The 20,769-nt window shown below is 33.1% G+C and overlaps 1 protein-coding gene across 5 annotated transcripts in view; it reads left to right on the top strand.

Moving 5' to 3' along the window:
• LOC117322296 (NK-tumor recognition protein-like) overlaps positions 1-20,769 on the top strand; it is a 29,576-nt gene continuing 8,807 nt past the window's right edge. The window contains exons 1-4 of one of the 5 annotated variants that reach the window (XM_033877122.1): positions 1-115; positions 1,042-1,110; positions 3,504-3,653; positions 8,235-8,263. Coding sequence is in view for 2 of the 5 variants with exons in the window: in XM_033877121.1 (XP_033733012.1) it covers positions 3,539-3,653 (115 nt within the window). In the remaining 3 variants the exon portion in view is untranslated. Of the gene's footprint in view, positions 116-1,041; positions 1,111-3,503; positions 3,654-5,276; positions 5,307-6,042; positions 6,072-8,234; positions 8,264-15,916; positions 19,595-20,769 lie in introns of those variants that run through there. The other 4 variants (XM_033877121.1, XM_033877120.1, XM_033877124.1 and 1 more) reach the window with 4 other exon arrangements.

Below are 20,769 nucleotides of genomic sequence, written 5' to 3'. Positions count from 1 at the left end.
GTGAATCTCGGCACCATTGACCCATTTATATCGCCCTACTCCTGAGAACACCAGGAGCAGCCCTTTGGCAGTAGTGGGGATCAGAAGGCCTATATCAACTTTATAACACATGTAGGTATGTACATAGTATATAGCTGTATAACATATGATGAACCATTAAATACATGTCCTGGTAACAAAGCAGATTATTTTTAGAGCATATATACCATACAGTTAACTGAGGCCACATCTGATCTGAATTACATATATATCTGGTCCAACCAGACAGGACTCTTCTTTGTCTGTTCAGCAGTCAGTCTGTCACATTTTCTTGAGAATTTTGGTTATATAGTGACAGACATATTACGTAGCATTATTCAGAGTCCTACAGCTCCAAGGATAATCAATTCTATGTAGACAATATTCACTCATATTTCTTATTGAACAAAATAAAAAGAAATTAAGATCGGTCCAATTTTTTCATGCATTATAACAAGTTTATGTGAATTCTTCACATATCTTTCTCTCTTGCACAAAATATTTTTAGAGAATATGGACATATCTTTCAGCTGAAAGCTATCATTTTGTGATTGTAAGTTTGTTTTGTGACGGGTGAGGGGGGGGGGGGAGGTAGTAAAGATTGTTGTAATTGCCAAAATGCTACTTATTTACTGGTTTACCACCTACACGACTCCGCCTATTGCACTCCGCCTATTGCTAGGTTTCGTCTCACCAACTATACAAAAGCAAAAGTGCTCGTAATCATACTCAAACATATTGTAGTATGTGAGGATGGATAAATTTTCATGAAGTGAACAGGAGTATTAGTGTTATGATCCAGGGAATTTTTTCTGATTATACAAAGCAACACAGGACTTAATTTAATTAGGTATACAGCAGGAGTTTCCTATTATGCAACACATGGGATCCCTGCGATCAGATCTAGTATATTGCTGAACAGGACCATATCTCTTCATTCTAAAATGTTAGATATGACCTTTTTATTGGCATTTTAATTCTAATGATTTTTCTGTGTAAACATATATTCTGTGTCTATTTTAGATGGATTTGATTGAAAATGGGACATACTCTCCATGACTTTTGGATCTAGCTCGTTGTTGAACAAGACAGGTGAGCATTCTTTTGTCTGTAGATCAGCATCTCTTATTCATTTTCTCTGTCAGTAACGTAACCAGTTAAGTGGAAACCTCAACATTTTTGCATAGTAATTGCTATGAAAACTTGCAAAGTCTTTTTATACCCAACATTATATATTATATCAGAGTTTACAGATAAAAAATCAGCTGTGGTTATGCAGAACAAAAGGGTCTTTAAGATGGATGCATATTTCTCCACTGAAAACAAAGAATCTTTGCTCCTCTATAAATTATATTACCAATAAGGACGTACATAAACTACCCAGGATATGAACATTATGGTCAACTGATGACGGAAAAGTCGCTGCTCCATAGGTTTCTTAAACCATGAACAAGTAAACTGACAACTTAATTTGTACCCAGTTGTGAGGCCTGTTAAAGAATGGATGTCTATATCTGACAGCGGTCAGTGCTTGGATTTACTCTAATAAAAAACTGTGACAAGGATCCCTCAGTTTGGAAATGGCACAGCAATCTATGGCTTCGCATTCGATTGAACATGTGGTGTAATAAATTGGGGAAGGCTTTTTACCTCTAGAAAAGTAATAAATTAGGGATGTTTTTTTACCTCTAGAAAAGAGAGTTAAAATGAATCAAAAATCATCACACACCATGGCATATGGACTGGTAAAATATGGAGGAGACCCATGGGAAGAAAATGATATTTATAGAGTGAGCTGGTCATAGGATAACAGAATGGCGTCCTCTGGAAATGACATTTATAGTTAAGTTTTGTGATGCATATACATGTATATTAAAGGTTGCTCCACAGTATATCATGAAAGGTGTGGAGGAAAACAGCTGTTAGGTTGTCAATTTTCTTATGTGAAGTGAGTATGAAATAATGTGAAAATGAGCTACCCAAGTAAAAACGTTTTCATGTACCTATTAAGTTTGTAATTCCAGGTAAAAATAAAATGAACAGGTGTACAAAGATAATCTCTACTCTAGTAGTGCTAATGAGTTATAACTCCCCTACTGATGAAACGAACTTGGATAGTACCGGTAATTGTTAATGATCGTTTCCTCAGCCTGCTTGTACTGCTTGACCTTTTTCATCCGTAGTGTGTTTTACCTGTAATGGAAGAGCATATACTACACCATTACATCGTGATCACGACATTATAGGAAACCCAAAGTATGACAGACATAATCAATACTGGATCATAGTACAGCTTATATGGCCAGCCGTGCAATTGAATTAACAATAGTTAATATATTCATTGTATTAAAACAATAAAAGAAATGCTATAGGCTCCTGATTTGGTGATTATCATATTACATGATATTGAAATATCAGATCAAGGTTAATTAGACTATATCACAGTGGTATTTATAAGTGTTGAGGTGAGCAATGCAGGCCCTCTGGGCATCTTGTTCTGCTCACTGCTGATTGATCTGTGATATATGCTGGTGTTGATATATATGGCAGCTTCCTTCCTGCTTCCTGCAACAGTATTGTTTAGATTATACAGTTGTCTGATCTTGTTGTCTGATCTTGTCATTAAGGATGTCACATCAAAGTGTTAATCAACAAGGATTTTTAGTTTATTTGGAGCCTCTGAAATCCGATCACCTCTTTCACAGGAAAATTAGAGATATGAGGATATAAAAAAAAAGACTTGACTTTCATCCAAAACACGGACTGGATACTCAAAAAAAATATACTGGATGCACAAAAAAATCAAATGTACTGGTATGTAAAATTGAATGGTTCGTCTGAAATTGCTAAATACAATCATCCAGGCAAGTGGAAGTTGTTCTGATTCTTAGACTTTGAGATCGGACGATAAAGGGGACTTGCATATTTTCTCCCCAAAATCATAGATCTGCCTGCAGAGAGATGCCAATTTGTCACAGGAAGAAAATTGTGCTGAGGAAAATTGTCTGGAAGATTTCCTTAACCTGTGTGAACTGCTGATAGATGAGAGGCCTCTGTGATTCTCAATAATGTATTACTTTGGCGTTGATGTCCTGTAAGATTTTCATCAATAAGTTAGATGTTGACCTTTTTAGTTAGTCACACATGTACACTATGTGTAAGAGATATATCAATACAAAACATTGGGTGGTTTGTTGGAATATAGACTAATGATTTATAAATGTCCAAAATAAATGGCTGCATATTTTTGTTACTCTAGCTAATGCTAATGTGTCCAATTTCATGCAATATTTAAAAGTACACACTACACATATAGTTATTTTTGCTTCATAACACATGATTTGCTTACATTGATATTTGATACATAGTATTTGTTAATTTTCATGACACTGGACTTTCCAGAATGGGTATATTTCCCCTCCATTTCTATAGCACTTAACACATTTAATACTCTAGTATTAGATTCTACTTGTACTTTATTTCAGATTTCCAGCTGTTTCATAAACATAAGTAGTGCGAAATGAAGTCAACGATCACACGATGTTCCACAAGCACAGCAAGTGGGAGCAATGGCCCAAACAGCAGTGGCAGTGGCAGTGGCGGCAGTGTTACAGGGGGCGCCACAAGTGACCAAGGTAACGTATCTCCTTTTTATCTTGACTTATTGTAACTACGGAGGCTGCCCAGTACTCTTATACCTGGCCTGATGTTTTACAATCTCGCAGGTTTGTACACAGATGGACCCTCCTCCACTAGACGGACATTTCTGTCAACGAGATATTGTTGTGAAGAAGATTTCAAGAAAAAAAAAAAAAGATATATTTGATGCTAAAAGTGTATATATTCAAAAGATAAGAAGAAGCATTTCCCGCTGACTTTCTTGGTTGTTTTTTCCCCCCTTTGAATGTGATTACTATGACACTTTGCAGGTGCTGTATAATATTGTAGCAGAGTGGAATATATATTTCCATGACAATTGTGTAGCATATACATTTGCTCATCACATACCTGTGGTCATGTGACATTTGTGGTTTGCGTACATACATGCTGTATACCTCTTATGTAAGAAAATGTAAATTGAGATCTATAACAAAGTGGTGACCTTGTGATGACCTTGTGGTGACCTTGAACTTGGTTGATTGCTCAGTAGACTGATATGAACTATTCTTCATTCACTGTGCTTTTTCATCTAAATTCACTTTCATGCACTTTTTAACCACAGCAACATACAGCATTACCATGGTAATATTAGAACGGTTAGTTTTCCTGTTCATTCCCCGAGAACCAGTGTTTAACTTCTTTGTTGCATGCTTTATGCTATCTAGTAACAATGACTGGATGAGGCAACACGATGTTGTGGGCATTTTGTTGTTGTGTCCATCTGAGTGTAGTGTTCACTTTTGTGGATTATGACCATAATGATTATATAACGATGGTAACAATGATGAAGAACATTAATATGCAGACTCTGTAACCATTTTGATAGAGAAGGAGAGAGAGGGAGACGGAAAGAAAAAGTGCTGTTGTAACGATAATGCTTATGTTAAAAGTGCATCAATCGGAATACTTTTACATGCAAATAATTAGAAAATGATAACAATTCTATTTATAACTTCAAAAATAATTAAAATACTATCTTTAACTTACCAACATTATTATTTTGTTATAACATAATATGTAATCTTTATATCATTAACATCATAATTTAATAATAATAAAAAAAATCTCAATTTCGTAAAAATGATGTTAAAATGTACATATTTCTTATGTTAATTGAAAATCTATATGGAACAGTCAAGATATTTGTGTTTTAAGGGTATTTTTTAGGCCAAATCTTGTAATTCGTGTTTGTAACAGAGCACTAGTATTGTGAGAGAGTGCGCTATATTCATTGCAATAAGATTCCTGTAAAGTTCTCTCTGTTATTTTTAAAATTGAATTGTAGTAAATTGTCCACAATCTTACCGTTAGGAACCAGTAGACTGTAGAAACCTCATACATGTAAATGATATTTGTCGAAATTAATTGTTGAAAGTTATAAGTTATACAATTTTGGGGTATATCATATGCATGGATTATATAATAATGTCACAGTTGATCATTTTGAAGAACTGTGCTCTTTTGTATACACATTTGACTGAACTAATGGTTGTTTATGGCTAGGACTTACTATGATCTTGTAGTTTTATGATTGTAAACTTAATCAGGCTGAAATTTCTCTTTCAAATTAATTTGTTGAATTTTTGGTTTGATTTCAGTAGCTTTTAATGGATATCCTTACACCCAAGGTAATTCCTCTTCCTGAAATTCTGTTTCGTTTTACTTTTTTTGAATATTTTTGTGTTTTTGTATACGTTACTTCACTCAGTTGGTAAAATAATCAAGATTTTACTATTATTATTTGTGTATTTGTGTATAGAATCAGAATAGGTTGTATAAAAGAAGTATCACTATCCATTATGAGATACACATAGGTTAGATCCAGCTTGCAGTACTTCAATAATGCTTGAAATATTTATCAAAATACTGAAAAAGTATTCATTGTGCAAAACATAGTTTACATATAAGTTTCAATACTAGAAACTAGTTCACATATAAGTTTCAATACTAGAAACTGTGTAGAAAAGAACAGATTCATTACTGGAAAAGGGGTGATTGAATTTGTGTAAATTGGATGGGGAGAGCAGATATAGGCCTTCTTAGTGTTCCCACAAAATGCTACTGTTAAAAAGGGTTAGACTAAAGAAGGAGCCACAAAAGTATGAAGACCTTTAGGTTTCATTAAATAAAAACTTGGTTGGTAATGTGATCACTATTCGTTAGTGTTTGATAAGGTGTGGTGGGAATCTGGTGGTGGAATTTCAAAATTACCAAAAAAAAAAAAAAAATGTCAAAAAATATTACCAAAACTTTAAAGGATTTAAAGGATTGTCGTAATTAGATGGTAAAAGTATTTTGAGTCTGGGGCTTAGTGGCTGTTGAGTACGTCTGTACTAACTGAGCTTTGTGTCCCTTATATTGAAGGTGGGCCGGATTTGGTCTGTCTCACACAGGTAATGTATACTTCTCCTTCTTATTATCAATTTTAACTAAGCCTTTATACCCTCCATGAGACGGCCCGTCGGTATGTATGTACTATGTCTGTTTATTGATTATATTATATATTCATCATTACCTGCGTGCGTGCCTTTGGTTTGTAGAGAGCTCATGCCTTCGGGGAGTTGTCTCCCCTGGTAAGGGGAGGCCTGACAGTTGTCTCCCTTGGTAAGGGGAGGTCTGACAGTTGTCTCCCTTGGTAAGGGGAGGTCTAACAGTTGTCTCCCTTGGTAAGGGGAGTTACCATAAAGAGGTTGTCTCCCTTTTTAGCGGTTTGATTGGTTACTGCAGTACTAAACAAATTTCATAATTTCACAATAGTTCTACATTATACGAGGTTTCAGGATCGATAAAGGCTTTTAACGTTAACATTTCTTTTGATTTTTGTTGTGAAAGTACCATATCAATAACACTATAAATATGATAAATTAAACATAATTTATAGTTATAAAGATCTTCATAGTTAATAAAACATAATAAGAAATTTCGTTTAATTGAATTTAGATTGTTTGTAACAAATTATTCTTTAAAATACATTATTTATATCTAGTGTATAAACAATTGTTGGATAGACAGATTAGAAACAGCCAAATGGCTTGCCATATATTTTGCATATTACTCTAAATATTGGTTGCACATATGTACATCGTATCTCACTTATTTTCAAGAAAAGTGGAACACATTAACTTAGAGAGTTATATCATCTAGAGCAATAGGTCTTTTATTTGTCCCGTTCAGTTGGTTAGATATACAGTGTTGTTTAATTTATGTCAAGTTTAAGTAATTTCAAAATTTCGTACATGAAGTGACTTTTTTTCCTGTTTTAACATTACTACAGGTTTTGAAAAGTGATAAAGCTTTTTCATTTGAAGTAGATCTATCTATTTAAATATTAATAGTATCTTATTAAGCTTTTTCACATTGTTATATATATGATCCCTCTGCTTACAAAATTTTCGACAGGCCTGAGAAATGAATTTTGTTAAAATTCTATATTTTAAATGGGGTTATACCTGCATTGTTTTAACTTTGCTAGGGAATAGGAAAAATGATGATCAATAAAAACAAATTTAGCATGAATTGAACAAAAGAAATATGTGTACGTTTTTGTGATGGGACAAAGCAAACCTGCCGGTTTTTGTGAGCAGAGCCTGTATTATTTGTAAGGTTCATTCATTTCTATGGCTGATGAAATAGAAATGAACCCTGGTTGAATATAGTAGGATAATGTTTAACTTAGATAGACAATGCATGTAATGGATTGGGCTAGCCCCTGTTGGGGCCAAGTATGGCTAGCATGCTGCATTGTTTCCATGGTAATACAGCAACATGCACTGGCTACTGAGCTATCAACGGTTGGGTCAATACAATGTCACCAAGGTCTTCATAAGATTTATGCTTCACTAGTACGAAAATGTGTTTATTTCAGGTATTGCATCTTCGAAGAAGAAATAATTTTAACATGTATTTGATATTAAAATACTTATGACTTCAACATATCTTAATTGTCTATTTTTGTAGCATCACTATATTTTTTGTGTTATCAGCTTTAAGAAAGATTCTCTGAAAGAATCTCAAATAATGTATCTGCCCTGTATGTACTCAATACCACAGTGTCACAGGACTTTTCTCTTGCCAGGAAAGATGTGTTTTCAGTTCCCCGGAGTGTAGTTTGTATTCTACACATTTTTTTTTAAGGTGCCCAGTCTTCTAATAAAAGTGTACATCAATATGAAAAATCCTGTGAGCTTTTTGGTTTAACACATTATATCCATTGATAGAATTGGATGATGCCCTCTTCACGTCAAAAGACAATGCATATGACAATATTTAGTTTGTAATTCAGTGTATGTGTTAGAACACATTTATCGCATTCAAACATTTTGTAATTTTTTTCTCTCTTCTATTCAGTGATACAGGTTTAAAACCCTAGTGAGTATCACTGTCTGTATAAATTTCGTTTGGACAAAACTTACGGGAAAACTAAATTTATTTGAATATATCTCGTACATATAGATATTATGAATCATTTCATGCTGCTACCTACCGAAAAGTTTTGACAATCAAACATAGATTCTTCAGTAACAGTCATATTCTATGGTTTACGCAATTCTTTCCAGGACGCTTCATCCATAACGAGATTTTCTATGTAAGTTTTAAAACTTAAAACCGTACAGCCTGAATGAGAGTTTGTAAGAACGTGTATAAAGATTGGTATATATGTTTTAATGTAAGCATCCTTTTATGTAGGTCACTGTTGTAGGGGTCAAAGTCAATTTTTAGCGAAATCTCTTACAATTCACAAAATAAGAAATGGACTATATAATCTATAGGATGCTCTATGTTACAATTCACAAATTAAGAAATAGACTATATAAGCTAGGGTGCTGTAAGTTACTTAGATTCTTTCAAATTAAAGAGAAAAAAACAAATTTCCAAGGAATGTATTACTTGATATTTCAACCTGGTCATGGAAACATTTCTTTCTTTAAGCACTGTAGGGTTTGGGACAAAATCCTGGGTGTAAATTGACTTAAATATATGATGATAAGCTATTGTAAAAGTAACTTTGAAAATTGTCCCTCACAAAGTGAAGAGAAAGCAGTGTTATCACGGTTTGGTGATGTCGTAGGGCCAGAGGTAATGGCAGACAAAACCATCAGCATTCAAAGTTGTGTTCATATTTATATTGTCCTAACCACGTAGGTAGTCATTCCTACTAGATACAATGTGAATTCCCTTCTTTCCTCAAATCTTTGTTTCTTTGTGTTACAATAAAACAATTTTAACATTAAAGGAACAATTATCTTTAGTATGTGTACTTAACGCTTACTGTCCAAATCTAACATCACAAGCTCAACCTCATGTTTACTCTTCAGACGAGTTCAATTACGTGGTGCATGCTGAAAACTGAGGGCCTGTGTTTGCTATATAAAATTTGGCCTTATAAACAAATTGAGCTTTCTTCCACTTCATCAACACGTTCCCAATGTAAAACTTTGCTTGATTTGTCTCCCCTGTCTTGGTCACATCATGATCACATAATCTGGCATACTCTGTGATGGTGGTGGCGAATGCAACAGCATGTTCTATGTCTTTTTTGTGTATGTCCCGTTGTAATTTATTAAAGGTGTTTTTGTATCTGGTCATCATAACTGACGATTCTCTCATCGTTTGTGAGACGAATTGTTCTATCGACATAGAGCTTCACTTTGCACCTGTGTATATCCTGCTGTCTCTAATTTATGTATTCTTATGTTAGAATTTTGTCAGCATAATGTTGCAGTTATGTTCCTCTTGAGTAATTAATTGATGCTTTGGTTAAAAACAGCTTTAAAACATATGTCAATAAATATGTTTCAAACGGTTTTTTTCAACCATCTATAATAATAACATTGTGAGCATTTCAATTGTAGTATTTTGCCAGTTGATAAATTTCATAAATATAAATTTCAAAGATAAAAAAAAAAAAAAAGATAATTTTGATGAGAATTTTTGTGTTTTTTCTTCTTTTTTTTTCCTTCAATTTGTTTTAAAATGTGTTAAACACTGTTTCTACTTTGCAACCGTCTTCAGTTCAGTTAATAGGTGTGGGCAAATGGTGTCATATTGGGATGCATGGCAGGACTTGAGTTTGGAACACTAACTAACCCAGTGTTGTATCTAGCTTAGTTTCTGTTAAAAATTAGTAGTTCTGTGTGCGAAACAAATTGTAGTGTTGTTTCTTCTATTCTCTAAAGTTTGCTGATCTGTTCACCGTTATGACATTTTTCAGTTGATTTTTAGACAGATGTGTATTTTTATCCCTCACTCTTTAAGTTTTGGATAAAAAACCCTACTAACAAAAACAAACATATTGATAATAGTGCTAATAATTTAACCAATATGCAAATGTATCTTGCATTTTGGGGTTTTTTGTTTATTGTGCATAAATAGGTAATTGTTTTTGACAATTTCAATACTCCAGTATTAATGTTGAAATTCTTGTTTCATTAAAGTGTAGATATTAATCAGATTCATGAAATTGATATATATTAGCAATACTTATAATTATTAAATTGATACATATATCCACAATACTTACAATTGATATTGTAACTTTAACCATGCCACTATTCTGAAACAGTGCTTTAGTCATGAAATTGCATTGAATGATACTTAATGTGATATTTATAAATGATTTGACTAATGTAAGTAATTAAATATACATATAATGACATTAAATGATTTAGGAATAGTTTCGGTATTTATGATTAATAGATAAAATATGAAGTAATGTTTATGCATATATTATATATATATACTGGTATATGTGTATATAATTATGAACAACGACCAAATGGTAATTATATATATGGATTGCTACTTGCACTGGTCATTATCAGGCTGTGAAGGTTTTCCACACTTACGACTGATTACAGACTTAACCTATACACAATCATTTAATTTGACATGGAGATTGAGCCTGAGCTGGTCATGATCTACTAACCGTAGTTATTGCAGGTTTAAAGTATATGTAGGTTACCCAATTAATCAGCTCTTTCTATGAACAGTTATTCATGCCCAAAACATTTTTAGTTACACCTAGTCCATCAAATTTTCCATTGAGTGACACTGTGCTGGTCCAGAATGGCTTTTGTAGGGGACAGGGTGTTCCAGTGGCAAGCCTATATATGTAAATCATTTAGAATATCATTCAGTTCAAGTCAATCGATTTTAATCTGAATTTGTTTAAAAGGATTTTATATAAAGAAAAGTATGGCATTTACTGTATCATTGGACTAGAGAAAGTGTATTTATGAGGGTTTCATAGGGATAATGGCAAGCATGAGATGTTTGATGTTATTGGAATAAGGGGAAATGGTTTGAAGACTTTTATGAATACATTTCTACCTGTACATGTTCTCAGCTTACATTCACTTTGCTTCTTTGAAATACATATATTGAACATACCAGGTATTGTAAGTAAAGATTTGGTGAGCTATTTGAATCTCCAGTGGTCTTGTGTCATGGGGATAATGTCTGTCATCTAATAAATTCTTTTTCAAATACTACTTGTCCAGAACAGCATAGATGATTTTGACTAAATTCAGTCTTGAATACTCCTAGTTAAAGTGCATGAGACTCAGTTTTGCATTACATGAATGTGCATATATAAGATTACTTAACGCCATGTGAGCAAGACGGGCCCTGTGGGCACCTTTTTATGTTGACCTTGAGGTATATCTATCAGGTAAATGTTGATATATATGAGTTATATATTATTAATGTGGTAGATTAGTACATGCTATTAGTACAACATATCTACATAGAACATAGTGCACTAATGACGTTAAAAGTGAATATTATAAAACGCTGTAATTACTCATCCACACGTCTCACTACTCCACCTGTATGCTTTATTATGTCCCCCCCCCCAGGGGGCCACATCCTCTTCATTTGACTGCTTGCTCACAATGATGGTGTTTGCAGGGAGATATAACAAATTTCAGCTCTTCAACACTAGTAGTTTCATGCAGCAAATTGTTCATTACTGAAACAATTCAAATGCTTGAATTAGGTGTTAATTAATCACCTCAAACTCAAAAAGCAAAGTATGAGATGGAAGGAAACTGTTAGATTAATATAAAGAGAAAATTGTGTGAAGTTCGGCTGCACCTATTGATCAGAGTGAGGTCGTGTGTAACAATATGAGAGGGGGAAAAAACAATTATCTACCAGCATTTCCTTTATGTCCCCATGGATATTGCCACATTACAATTTGTTGCCTGTTGTGGTCTGGTGAAGTTGGCTGTTTTTAGCTCACTTGGTTCCAAGAACTGGTAAACGTATATACTGTAGTGTAGTGTCAATTGTATATCAACTTCTTCTTCTTTAAAACACTACTTGTCCAGAACAGGTGAGTGGATTTTGACCAATTTGGTTTATGGTGTAAACTGGGGATTTGACACCCTAGGAATTGTTAGGAATCATTCTCCAATTAGGAGATTAAGGAATTAACCTTGAAATAATTCTTCCATACAAAAACATTGAATATAAATCTGTAATGTTTAACAAGAGGATGTGCTCCATCCCTTATCCCAACTGCTGTGGATAGAATGGCAAGCCATAAAAAGCCTAATTCTCCTGGACAGATGAAGGGATTTTAAACCAAATTTGATTTGAGCATCCTTTGTTAACACAATGGGGACTTGCATTATAACGAAGTGGTGTAAGCTACATGGTACAGAATGGCAGAGCCAAGAAATAGTGAATTTAATCTTTAAAATCAAGAGGACTGATCAATATTGTATAGATAAGTGTTAACGTCCCTAGGTGTAGAACTAGAAATAAAGAAGAATATAGGTGAAAAGTTCAGGTGAGCAATGCAGGCCCTCTGGGGCCTCTTTGTTTCTTTTACAAATGTGTGTACAAAGTGATAGATATGCATGCCATGTTAGTTTTCCTTTCGTGTGAAGGTTAGATAATGTAAATCAAACAATAGTCAGTTCTCATTCAGTTCAAAGTTCAACTTAACACAATATGTTTGCCCATATGTTTCTATTGGCTACAATACTAACATATCCCCTCCATCTGACTTGGAAAGCTGAGAGTGGCAGACAATTTATTGGTGGTAGTCTTTTCTAGTCTAGCTATGGACTACATATAGCTTCCTTTCTTTGTTATGGGAGTCTGTTTTCACAAAATGCTGCAATTCAGTTCCCTGTGTGGCTAGAGTATAGGAACCAAGGGCTGTGTGATCAAATATTTATACATCTGGTAAACTGTACGTGTTTCTGATCAATTCTCTTTTGATGATTCCACACAGTGTAATTATAGAAACCTGTTTATTTGTATCTGGTTACAGTCAGCCTTCATACATCTTTAATGCTACAAAGCGATAGAATTTCATTAACCAAATTCCTCTTAGACAGTTTGGAAAAAATGTTTTTTGTAGCTCCTGGAAGTCTGACAATCGTTTCTTTTATTGCCTTTGTCATGCATAGTCTGTATTCATATAGAAAATATATGTCAATGTATTGTACTAAAAAAAAAACTAAACAATGAACAAGTCAGCTAGGTATACCAGAAATAAGAATTTAATTGCTTGATAAAAATGTTTCATAGAGGTGAATATAACCGGTCGTTTTGGTGTTCGTAACATTTTAAAATAGTGTTAAATTGATTCCGAGATACCACCCTCAGTATTTTTCAATAGGTATTGATATTAAATTTGGCCAAGGCTAAAACAGATTCGCAAAGCTTTTTTGTTGCTCTACAAATCGAATCACTTGCTTTTCCAGACCTTATAGTAATGTATCACCCTATAACTGTAGAAGTTGATGACTTGTAGCTATATGTTTGCTGTTCATCTATCACATGTAATGCTTGCTGTTGATGTTCGCCGCTAATTAAGCTTGGTAATTTACCAATCTAATTGAAATTCCATGTTCATTTCACTGAATTTACTGAGTGGTAATGAATGTAAAATTTTAATTAGTGTCATTGGGTCTGTTTCTAATCAATAATGCTTTTTAAAATTTTGATTTTTACATATATAAGCTTATTCAAGTCTGAAATTAATCTCATGAAGGTTATATGTGATAATTTTTTTTAATCATTTCTTTTGAACTTGGGTGAAATTTGTGTTACACTTTTCATTCTCTTCTACACTTCCTAGGTAAAGATGGTCCGATTCTGAGTGAATATTTCGGCTATATCTGGGTATCTGGCCATACGCATGCTAGATAGGTCATACCGAACATCAGTGATGCAAAGTTTTACGATTCAATGTCCGAGTTGAAAATTATATGTTACAGAATAATTTCATCGATAGCTTGATAACTAATATTTTCCTTGAATTAGACTTATGAAGTCATGGTGCAATATATTTGATATAGCTGAATGCATATTATATATATAAATAAGGCAACACTCACTCCAGTGACTTCAGATGATATCAGATTAAGCATTGTTTTGTCCATAGCTTTTTGTACCGTCCACAAAAAAAAAGAATAAGGAAAACATTTTGAAAAAAAAACTAATAAAAAAGAAGGAAATTTTACTTTATTTTAGTAAAATTCTGTAGTTTGATTAATGTTATTTTCTGTTAATGTCTACTGAGTGGGGCACTATATCAAATTTTTTTTTTTTCTTGGATAAAAAAAAAGTAGCTGTATTTTCACATTTCTAGTTTCAAAATGTAAATGCACAGCTTAATATGAAAAACTGGACTAATATTTCAGTGTTAAATTTGTAGATTGTGAATTTTATTTTACAAATGAAATATAATATGTAAATTGGCTTCAACTTACGTTAATTATTGTGAAAAAGGACCCAAACATTTAGTACATATCTTTTCCATCCCTCATTTAAAGTATTATTTTGCAAAAATGAACTGTTATTTAAACCATTCTGTAAGTAGACTTGGGGGTTTTAAATGAGCATTTGTGAGAAACGACAGTGTATATTTTGTAGGTCCTTTCTTATTTTGAGTTTCAGCGTGAGGATGTTGACTAGACAGGTATCCACACTTGAACATACCAGACACACATTATGTACACTATTTGCAGTATTTATTCATTACAAGTTACCATTCTTTCTAGCTTTTTCTTCTTCAAGCTTAGAATTCAGTGATTAACATGGAGTATATCCAAATCAACGACCATCTTTGTTTAAGTGAAAAAACATTTCTTGGTGATGGCTCTCTTAAAGAAACACTTTTTAGAACTTTTGTTTGGAAAGTTAAAACTCAACTCCGTTTATATATTCATACAGAATGAAAGTAAAAAATAATGAGGTACAAAATGACACTTGAATTATAGTGTTTGAAATAATTATAATTTATTTCCACAAAACAATTATTGTCAAATTGACATTTTTCACATGACAAAGATGTTTGTGGATGAAGGATTGTTTCTCTTTTTAAAGCTATTTTTTTTTTTTTTTTTTTACTGTTGTTCAATTAATTGACGTTTGATTTGTAACGTTGTCCTTGGTTTGATGTGGATATCAGATATTCTGTATGTACTCTGGGGTTGGATGTTGTTTGCATATGAAAATTTAACTTGGCACCCATTTCACTATACCTAGCTGCTAGATTTGACTACAAATAAGTCTGCTCTATGAATTTGACTACCATATCTTTGATAGAAAAGTGAGTTTCAATTAATAAACTGTAAAAAATAATTTTAAATAAATATAATATCTAGATTAATTGTTTGTAAAACAGCTGCATACGAATTCTTTATATTCTCTCAAGATATCTGTTTTAGTATGTTTTTAGGTATGAAAGTGGATTTGATTATACGGATAGTGTATAGTATATGAAGGAGAATAGCCCTTGTAAATATTTTAGTATGCTGTTTTTTTGTGTGTGTACATTTCCACTGACTTGGATTTGCAAGTGTCTTGGTCACTAAAACCAGATTTGTGATCCTTTACACTGTTATAATGTATTATTGATCATTTGCACACCTCGTCTGGGTTATAACCAGCATCTGAAGATGCTCACGTACCCTAACACTGTTGACTGTACATATAAATTGCTTCCAGATTCAAGCCATTTTGGATCTGAATATCCATTTTACTGGGATCAAGTGCACCTTTTTCTATGTCATATAGTGGACCTGCTTATATCTTACTAACTGTTGGGTACTTTCTAATATCTTAACAGAAGTGTACATGGTTGTTGTCATAATCAGCATGAAGTTTTAAAATTGCATGATAATGGTTGTGAGAAAAATTTCAGTAATATGACAACTGCATATATATATATACACGTTTTGTATATATATAGGAAATATATATATAGATCAACCTTTCATTATATGTATATAGGTGAACTTCTCATGATAATCGTTGATTGACCTCATTGGTACTAGATTTAATATCATTAGATGCTTATATCACTAAATATGTTTAGGTCACATGATCTTCAGATGATGGACATTTCTAGACTTTTGTCTGGTTTTTGTTGGAAATAAGTATCTTTTTTTTTATTTGTGGCTTTTTACTGTATTTTTAAAGCAAATCTCAGGAGACAAATCAATGTTATTTTTGTCACTATTTATAGATTTGAATCCTTCCCCATGCTAGTCTGTTAGTATAGATAGACAAAAGCCTACTTGCTGTGTATATATGATGCAGGATTTTAGCCTTATTTATTTTCTCATGTACTCAACATGTGGATGTATAGCTTTGATGACAGATTTCAGGTAAAGACTCATTAAACAACAGTAAACAAAGAAATACTTTTCATTCTTGTGCCTGCCATGAATTTTCAAAAGTTGCAGATTACCATAGAATTCTTGAAATACCTGTGTTCACAATTGATAGATGTAGGGTAACCAAACTTGTATTGATTTTCGGTCAAGGATCAATTGTCATGGTCAATTTGGGCCATATGTCCAGAGTGTTGCGTTGTTAACATGGATAATCAAGTTTTGTTCCATATCAATTCATGAGAGGATGGTCCCCATTGATTTTCAATTAGAGGTCAAGGGTTATTTAGAGTCAGGTCAAAGGTCAAACAATACATGTATATGTGTGATGTCCTTGCCTTGTTCCCTTGCCATTATTTTCATTATTGTCAGATGAAGTCGGGATGACCTGTGTAGTATTGTTCTATTTCTTCACTACTGGTTCACTGTATCAGGGGAGTTAAGAATTTGCTATCCATCACTCTGGCTTTAACTTGACAAGGTTGAGTAATTCGGTCAGGTGTACAAGATAACAAACTTTGTACAAGTTCCAGACTTTGGGATTCACATATTTGTAACTGTTCCCTTTTTGCTTGAGTTATGGTCTATTTCAAATTTGACAGTCATTCTTAAGAATACTGAAGTATTTGAGCAAAACACTACTTGAGTCTCTGACAATATGACAATGTGCAGTTAAGTTTTACGGTAGTTACATAAGAAAACTTTCTACAGGTTCCGCTTTCAGAAACAATATTATACAAAAATGTGCAGATCACTTATCATTTCCAACTTTTAATTCTTCTTGAAGTTCAGAGTTATAGAATCTTAAGTCACATTTACAATATACATTTGACACACTCATTGCCTACTGTCGACACTAATGCATTTTAATCTGTCTATGCACAATCCTGTCTTACACTCAGCAGTATATCCATTTCTCTATGAAATATTCATGGTGACTGGTAGGGAATTTGTAATTCTCAGCCAATTTTTTTTCTTTTTTTTTTTTTTTCTGAAGGCAATTTAAAAAACACTGGAACAATGCCTACTTATTATGATCTGATGCCTAGATTTGCAGATCACCTGTTTTCTTTAGACATCAAACACCCACTGCTGGTGCCTGTGATTGGCTGATACACACTTAGCTGTTACTTTTGTTCATACCAAAATATTGTGGAAGTAATCTTGAAGTTTGGAAAGAAAAGCAACATTTTCTTTGGAAGTGACTTTGTTGATTAGCTTCTGATTGGTTGTTTTTAAGACTTATGATTGATTGAAACTTAATCCTTGTCAGATTTCAATCAGCTGGTATGTAGATACTATATATTATGGTTTACCAGGACTGCATTAACATGGTCTGTAACTTTTGAGATAGGCTGGGTAGGCTGCCAATAAAAAAAAAAAAAAAAAAACATTCAGAATCAAAGGACCGAAAAAATCACTGGTGATCAATTAAATGGAAACAAAAATGGGTGCCAATATCCCTTTGGATCGTTTGTTTGAGTTTCCTTACTTTTCAACAAAATATTACTGCAAGTCATGATCAGAACAATTCCAAGTTGATGCAAATTAATATGACTACATTTCAAAATTAACTCTGGTTCCTGGGCTTCTTGACTAGTTCTTTTTATGTGGAGTTGTTTCTGAAGAACAAAACTAAATTTTCAATAAACACTACAATCCTTTGTCTTTGTGTTTCAGTATTGTACACAAACCTGTAACATGTAAAGTTGTTTAACCGTGCATTCTCTGTATAGATTAAATCCAACTAAGGGGAGGGAACTCTGTACCAATGCTGAATTTCTTCTATATTCATAAGCTTTAAAGTGTGTTGTAAAGGCCCGATAATTCAGTGGCATTGTGCATGATGACTTACACATTTGTTATTGATGTGTATCTGTAAAGAAACTGTTTTGACATCCTCACAAACACACACACCCTCTGTTCCCATGCACACTCTGGCTATTGTTATCAGTTTTGATAATGTCCGATTGTGATCTGTATTCACAAATTCTATTATTATTATTCATCTCTAGTTATATATTCATCTCATGTCCGTAAATAGAATTAAGACCACCACCTGATTTCCTGGAGATACTGCTCTAGTTAGTAAATATTTATATATATATATATGATATATACTTCTGACCTGTAGCATTTATACACGATAGCATACCTAATACCTATACTGCATGATGTTACACTAAACCGGAGATTTGTGCATAATTTGATACAAGGTGGTTAGCCCACCAGAATTTTAGTATTAACTATCAACATTTACAGACTATACTCTTCCATAATTGTTTTAATCATCAGTTTATGGTTTGTTTCACAAATCAAAAAATATCAAATCGATATTAAGTATATAATAAATATTATTTTCTTGATAAAGTATTTAAGTAATGGTTGTATGTAAGCCATGATCTTGTCATGTTATGTCATGTTGAATGCTTTTATGATTATATAAGTACAGCTGGATTTATAACATGTTATTGGTAAATGTCTTTATATAATTTTTTTCTTATTTTTTTTTTTTTTTCTGTCTTTTTTTTCGCTGATGCGTAAGAGTTCTTCCTCAACCTTGACACTCGTTGTGTTACTATTCTATGTACATCAACAGGAAACAGATGGGATAGGAGACATTTATGACATTTGAAGTGTAATATTGATTATGCAATTGATTAGATGCTAAAATGTTTAATAATAGCTAGTTTAAATATTTAATTTGGACAAAGATAAATGCTCTCCCATCGATTGAAGCTGGTTGATGTCGTAAATATTTACACAGATGAGTTGCTTGGCAGGAGAATCCTTTGTATCTATTGTCACTGTGTGTTTGGTATTAAGATGATAATGTTTGTTGCACGCCTAGCCCCTCCCATCACCTTATTAACTTCCCCCACAGAGGTGAATACAACAGATTCCTAACCTCTATCACATTAACAAATGATATATTAAAGCTCCTAGCCTTTCTCTATAGGGTACGGAATGTTCTACAATTGGGGAAATACAAAAAAGATGGTAGATGTATTAGATGGGATGTTACAACTAAGGGAAGAAACGAGCTGATGTTCATCCTGAAATGAATACAAGGGGTAGAGGGATGAAAGAAGCTGATATCCTTTAATATAAGAAATATTTCTGGAAGGGGAAGGCCTAAAAACATGATGGGTAGGGGGAGGCGCCAGAGTGCAATACTTTTCATTGGATGGACTAAATAAAACTGCAGCCTCTTTTAGCTACAAGTAATAAGGAGAGCTAACATTGTCCTGTGTGGCCTCAAGTGTGATGTATAGCAGGTAGTTATCATGTTCATTTTCTTGGTGTGAACTCCTACTCAGACTATTCTGATGGATGCTCCTTTATTATGTGCTCGTATGACTTTGTTTCTATATGTATATGTTTCCATAGTTTCATTTTGTTCTTTCACAGGTGGTTACCCTTGTAACTGTAATGCTAGCTCATTTACTGCTTCTGTGTAACTTTTATAGTTCTTCCCTATTTTTTCTTTTTATACAGCCAAATTAATATGACATACATATATATTTATATATATACACACCTAACAGGGGATACTTGTGACAATGCTGTAGGGCCGTCCCTGTATTGTAGCTTTCCTGCCAGAGGTATATATCGGTTTCTGTTTAATTAATCTGACAAAGTGTCAAACATTTATGTTATAACATCTGGTTAAGTTTACAATACTTGGAGATCCCGCCAACAGCTTTGTGTAGGTGATCTGGAACATTACCATGGTTAATATAATCAACTATAATCATAATCATGCATGCTGATTTTAATCTGATATTCATATGAAGATGAGAAGAGAATTTAAGATAAAATAAAATTTTATAATCTATGTAATCGGTCCGAAATTGACTTGAACAGTATTATAATATAAAGCTACCTGTTATCAATAGAAAGCTACCTGTTATCAATGGCTCTGTAATATATTAACTTTTCGTATCATGATAATGGTCCATTACAACCTGGCCTGCACAACTTTGTCACCATACATATACAGACCACCTAGTGTAGTTACACTGCCTACTACAAACATTACTTAGAGACCTGCATCTGTATGTTAGTTTTACCTGACTGATTCTGCTGTATGATAGACATTAACCTGTGCTAATTGGCTTGTATCCCCCTAACACAATGTGGACAAGCACAGCTTCATGTAGCAAGAAGTATACCTTTATCGAAATAATGCAAACCTGCTTTGATCCAGTTACATTTATATGCTTTCATTTAGGCCATTAAGTCGGTGATTAATAGTTTTAAAGTTTCAAATTTCTTAAAAAAAAAAAAAATATTAATAATAATAAAAATAAATCATAACAATATATCTTCAATTAATGTTTTGTTCCTAATTTCCTTAGGTCATGATCTTGACCGAAATTGAAGATATATATATATATATATATAAGTACATACCATATATGTATATATAATTGAAATGTGTTTACGTTGC

Source organism: Pecten maximus, chromosome 2 (genome assembly GCF_902652985.1).
Source record: "Pecten maximus chromosome 2, xPecMax1.1, whole genome shotgun sequence".
NCBI classification, from domain to species: Eukaryota; Metazoa; Mollusca; class Bivalvia; order Pectinida; family Pectinidae; genus Pecten; species Pecten maximus.
The sequence above is the reverse complement of the archived record's forward strand: the minus strand, read 5'-3'. Positions and strand labels throughout refer to the sequence as shown.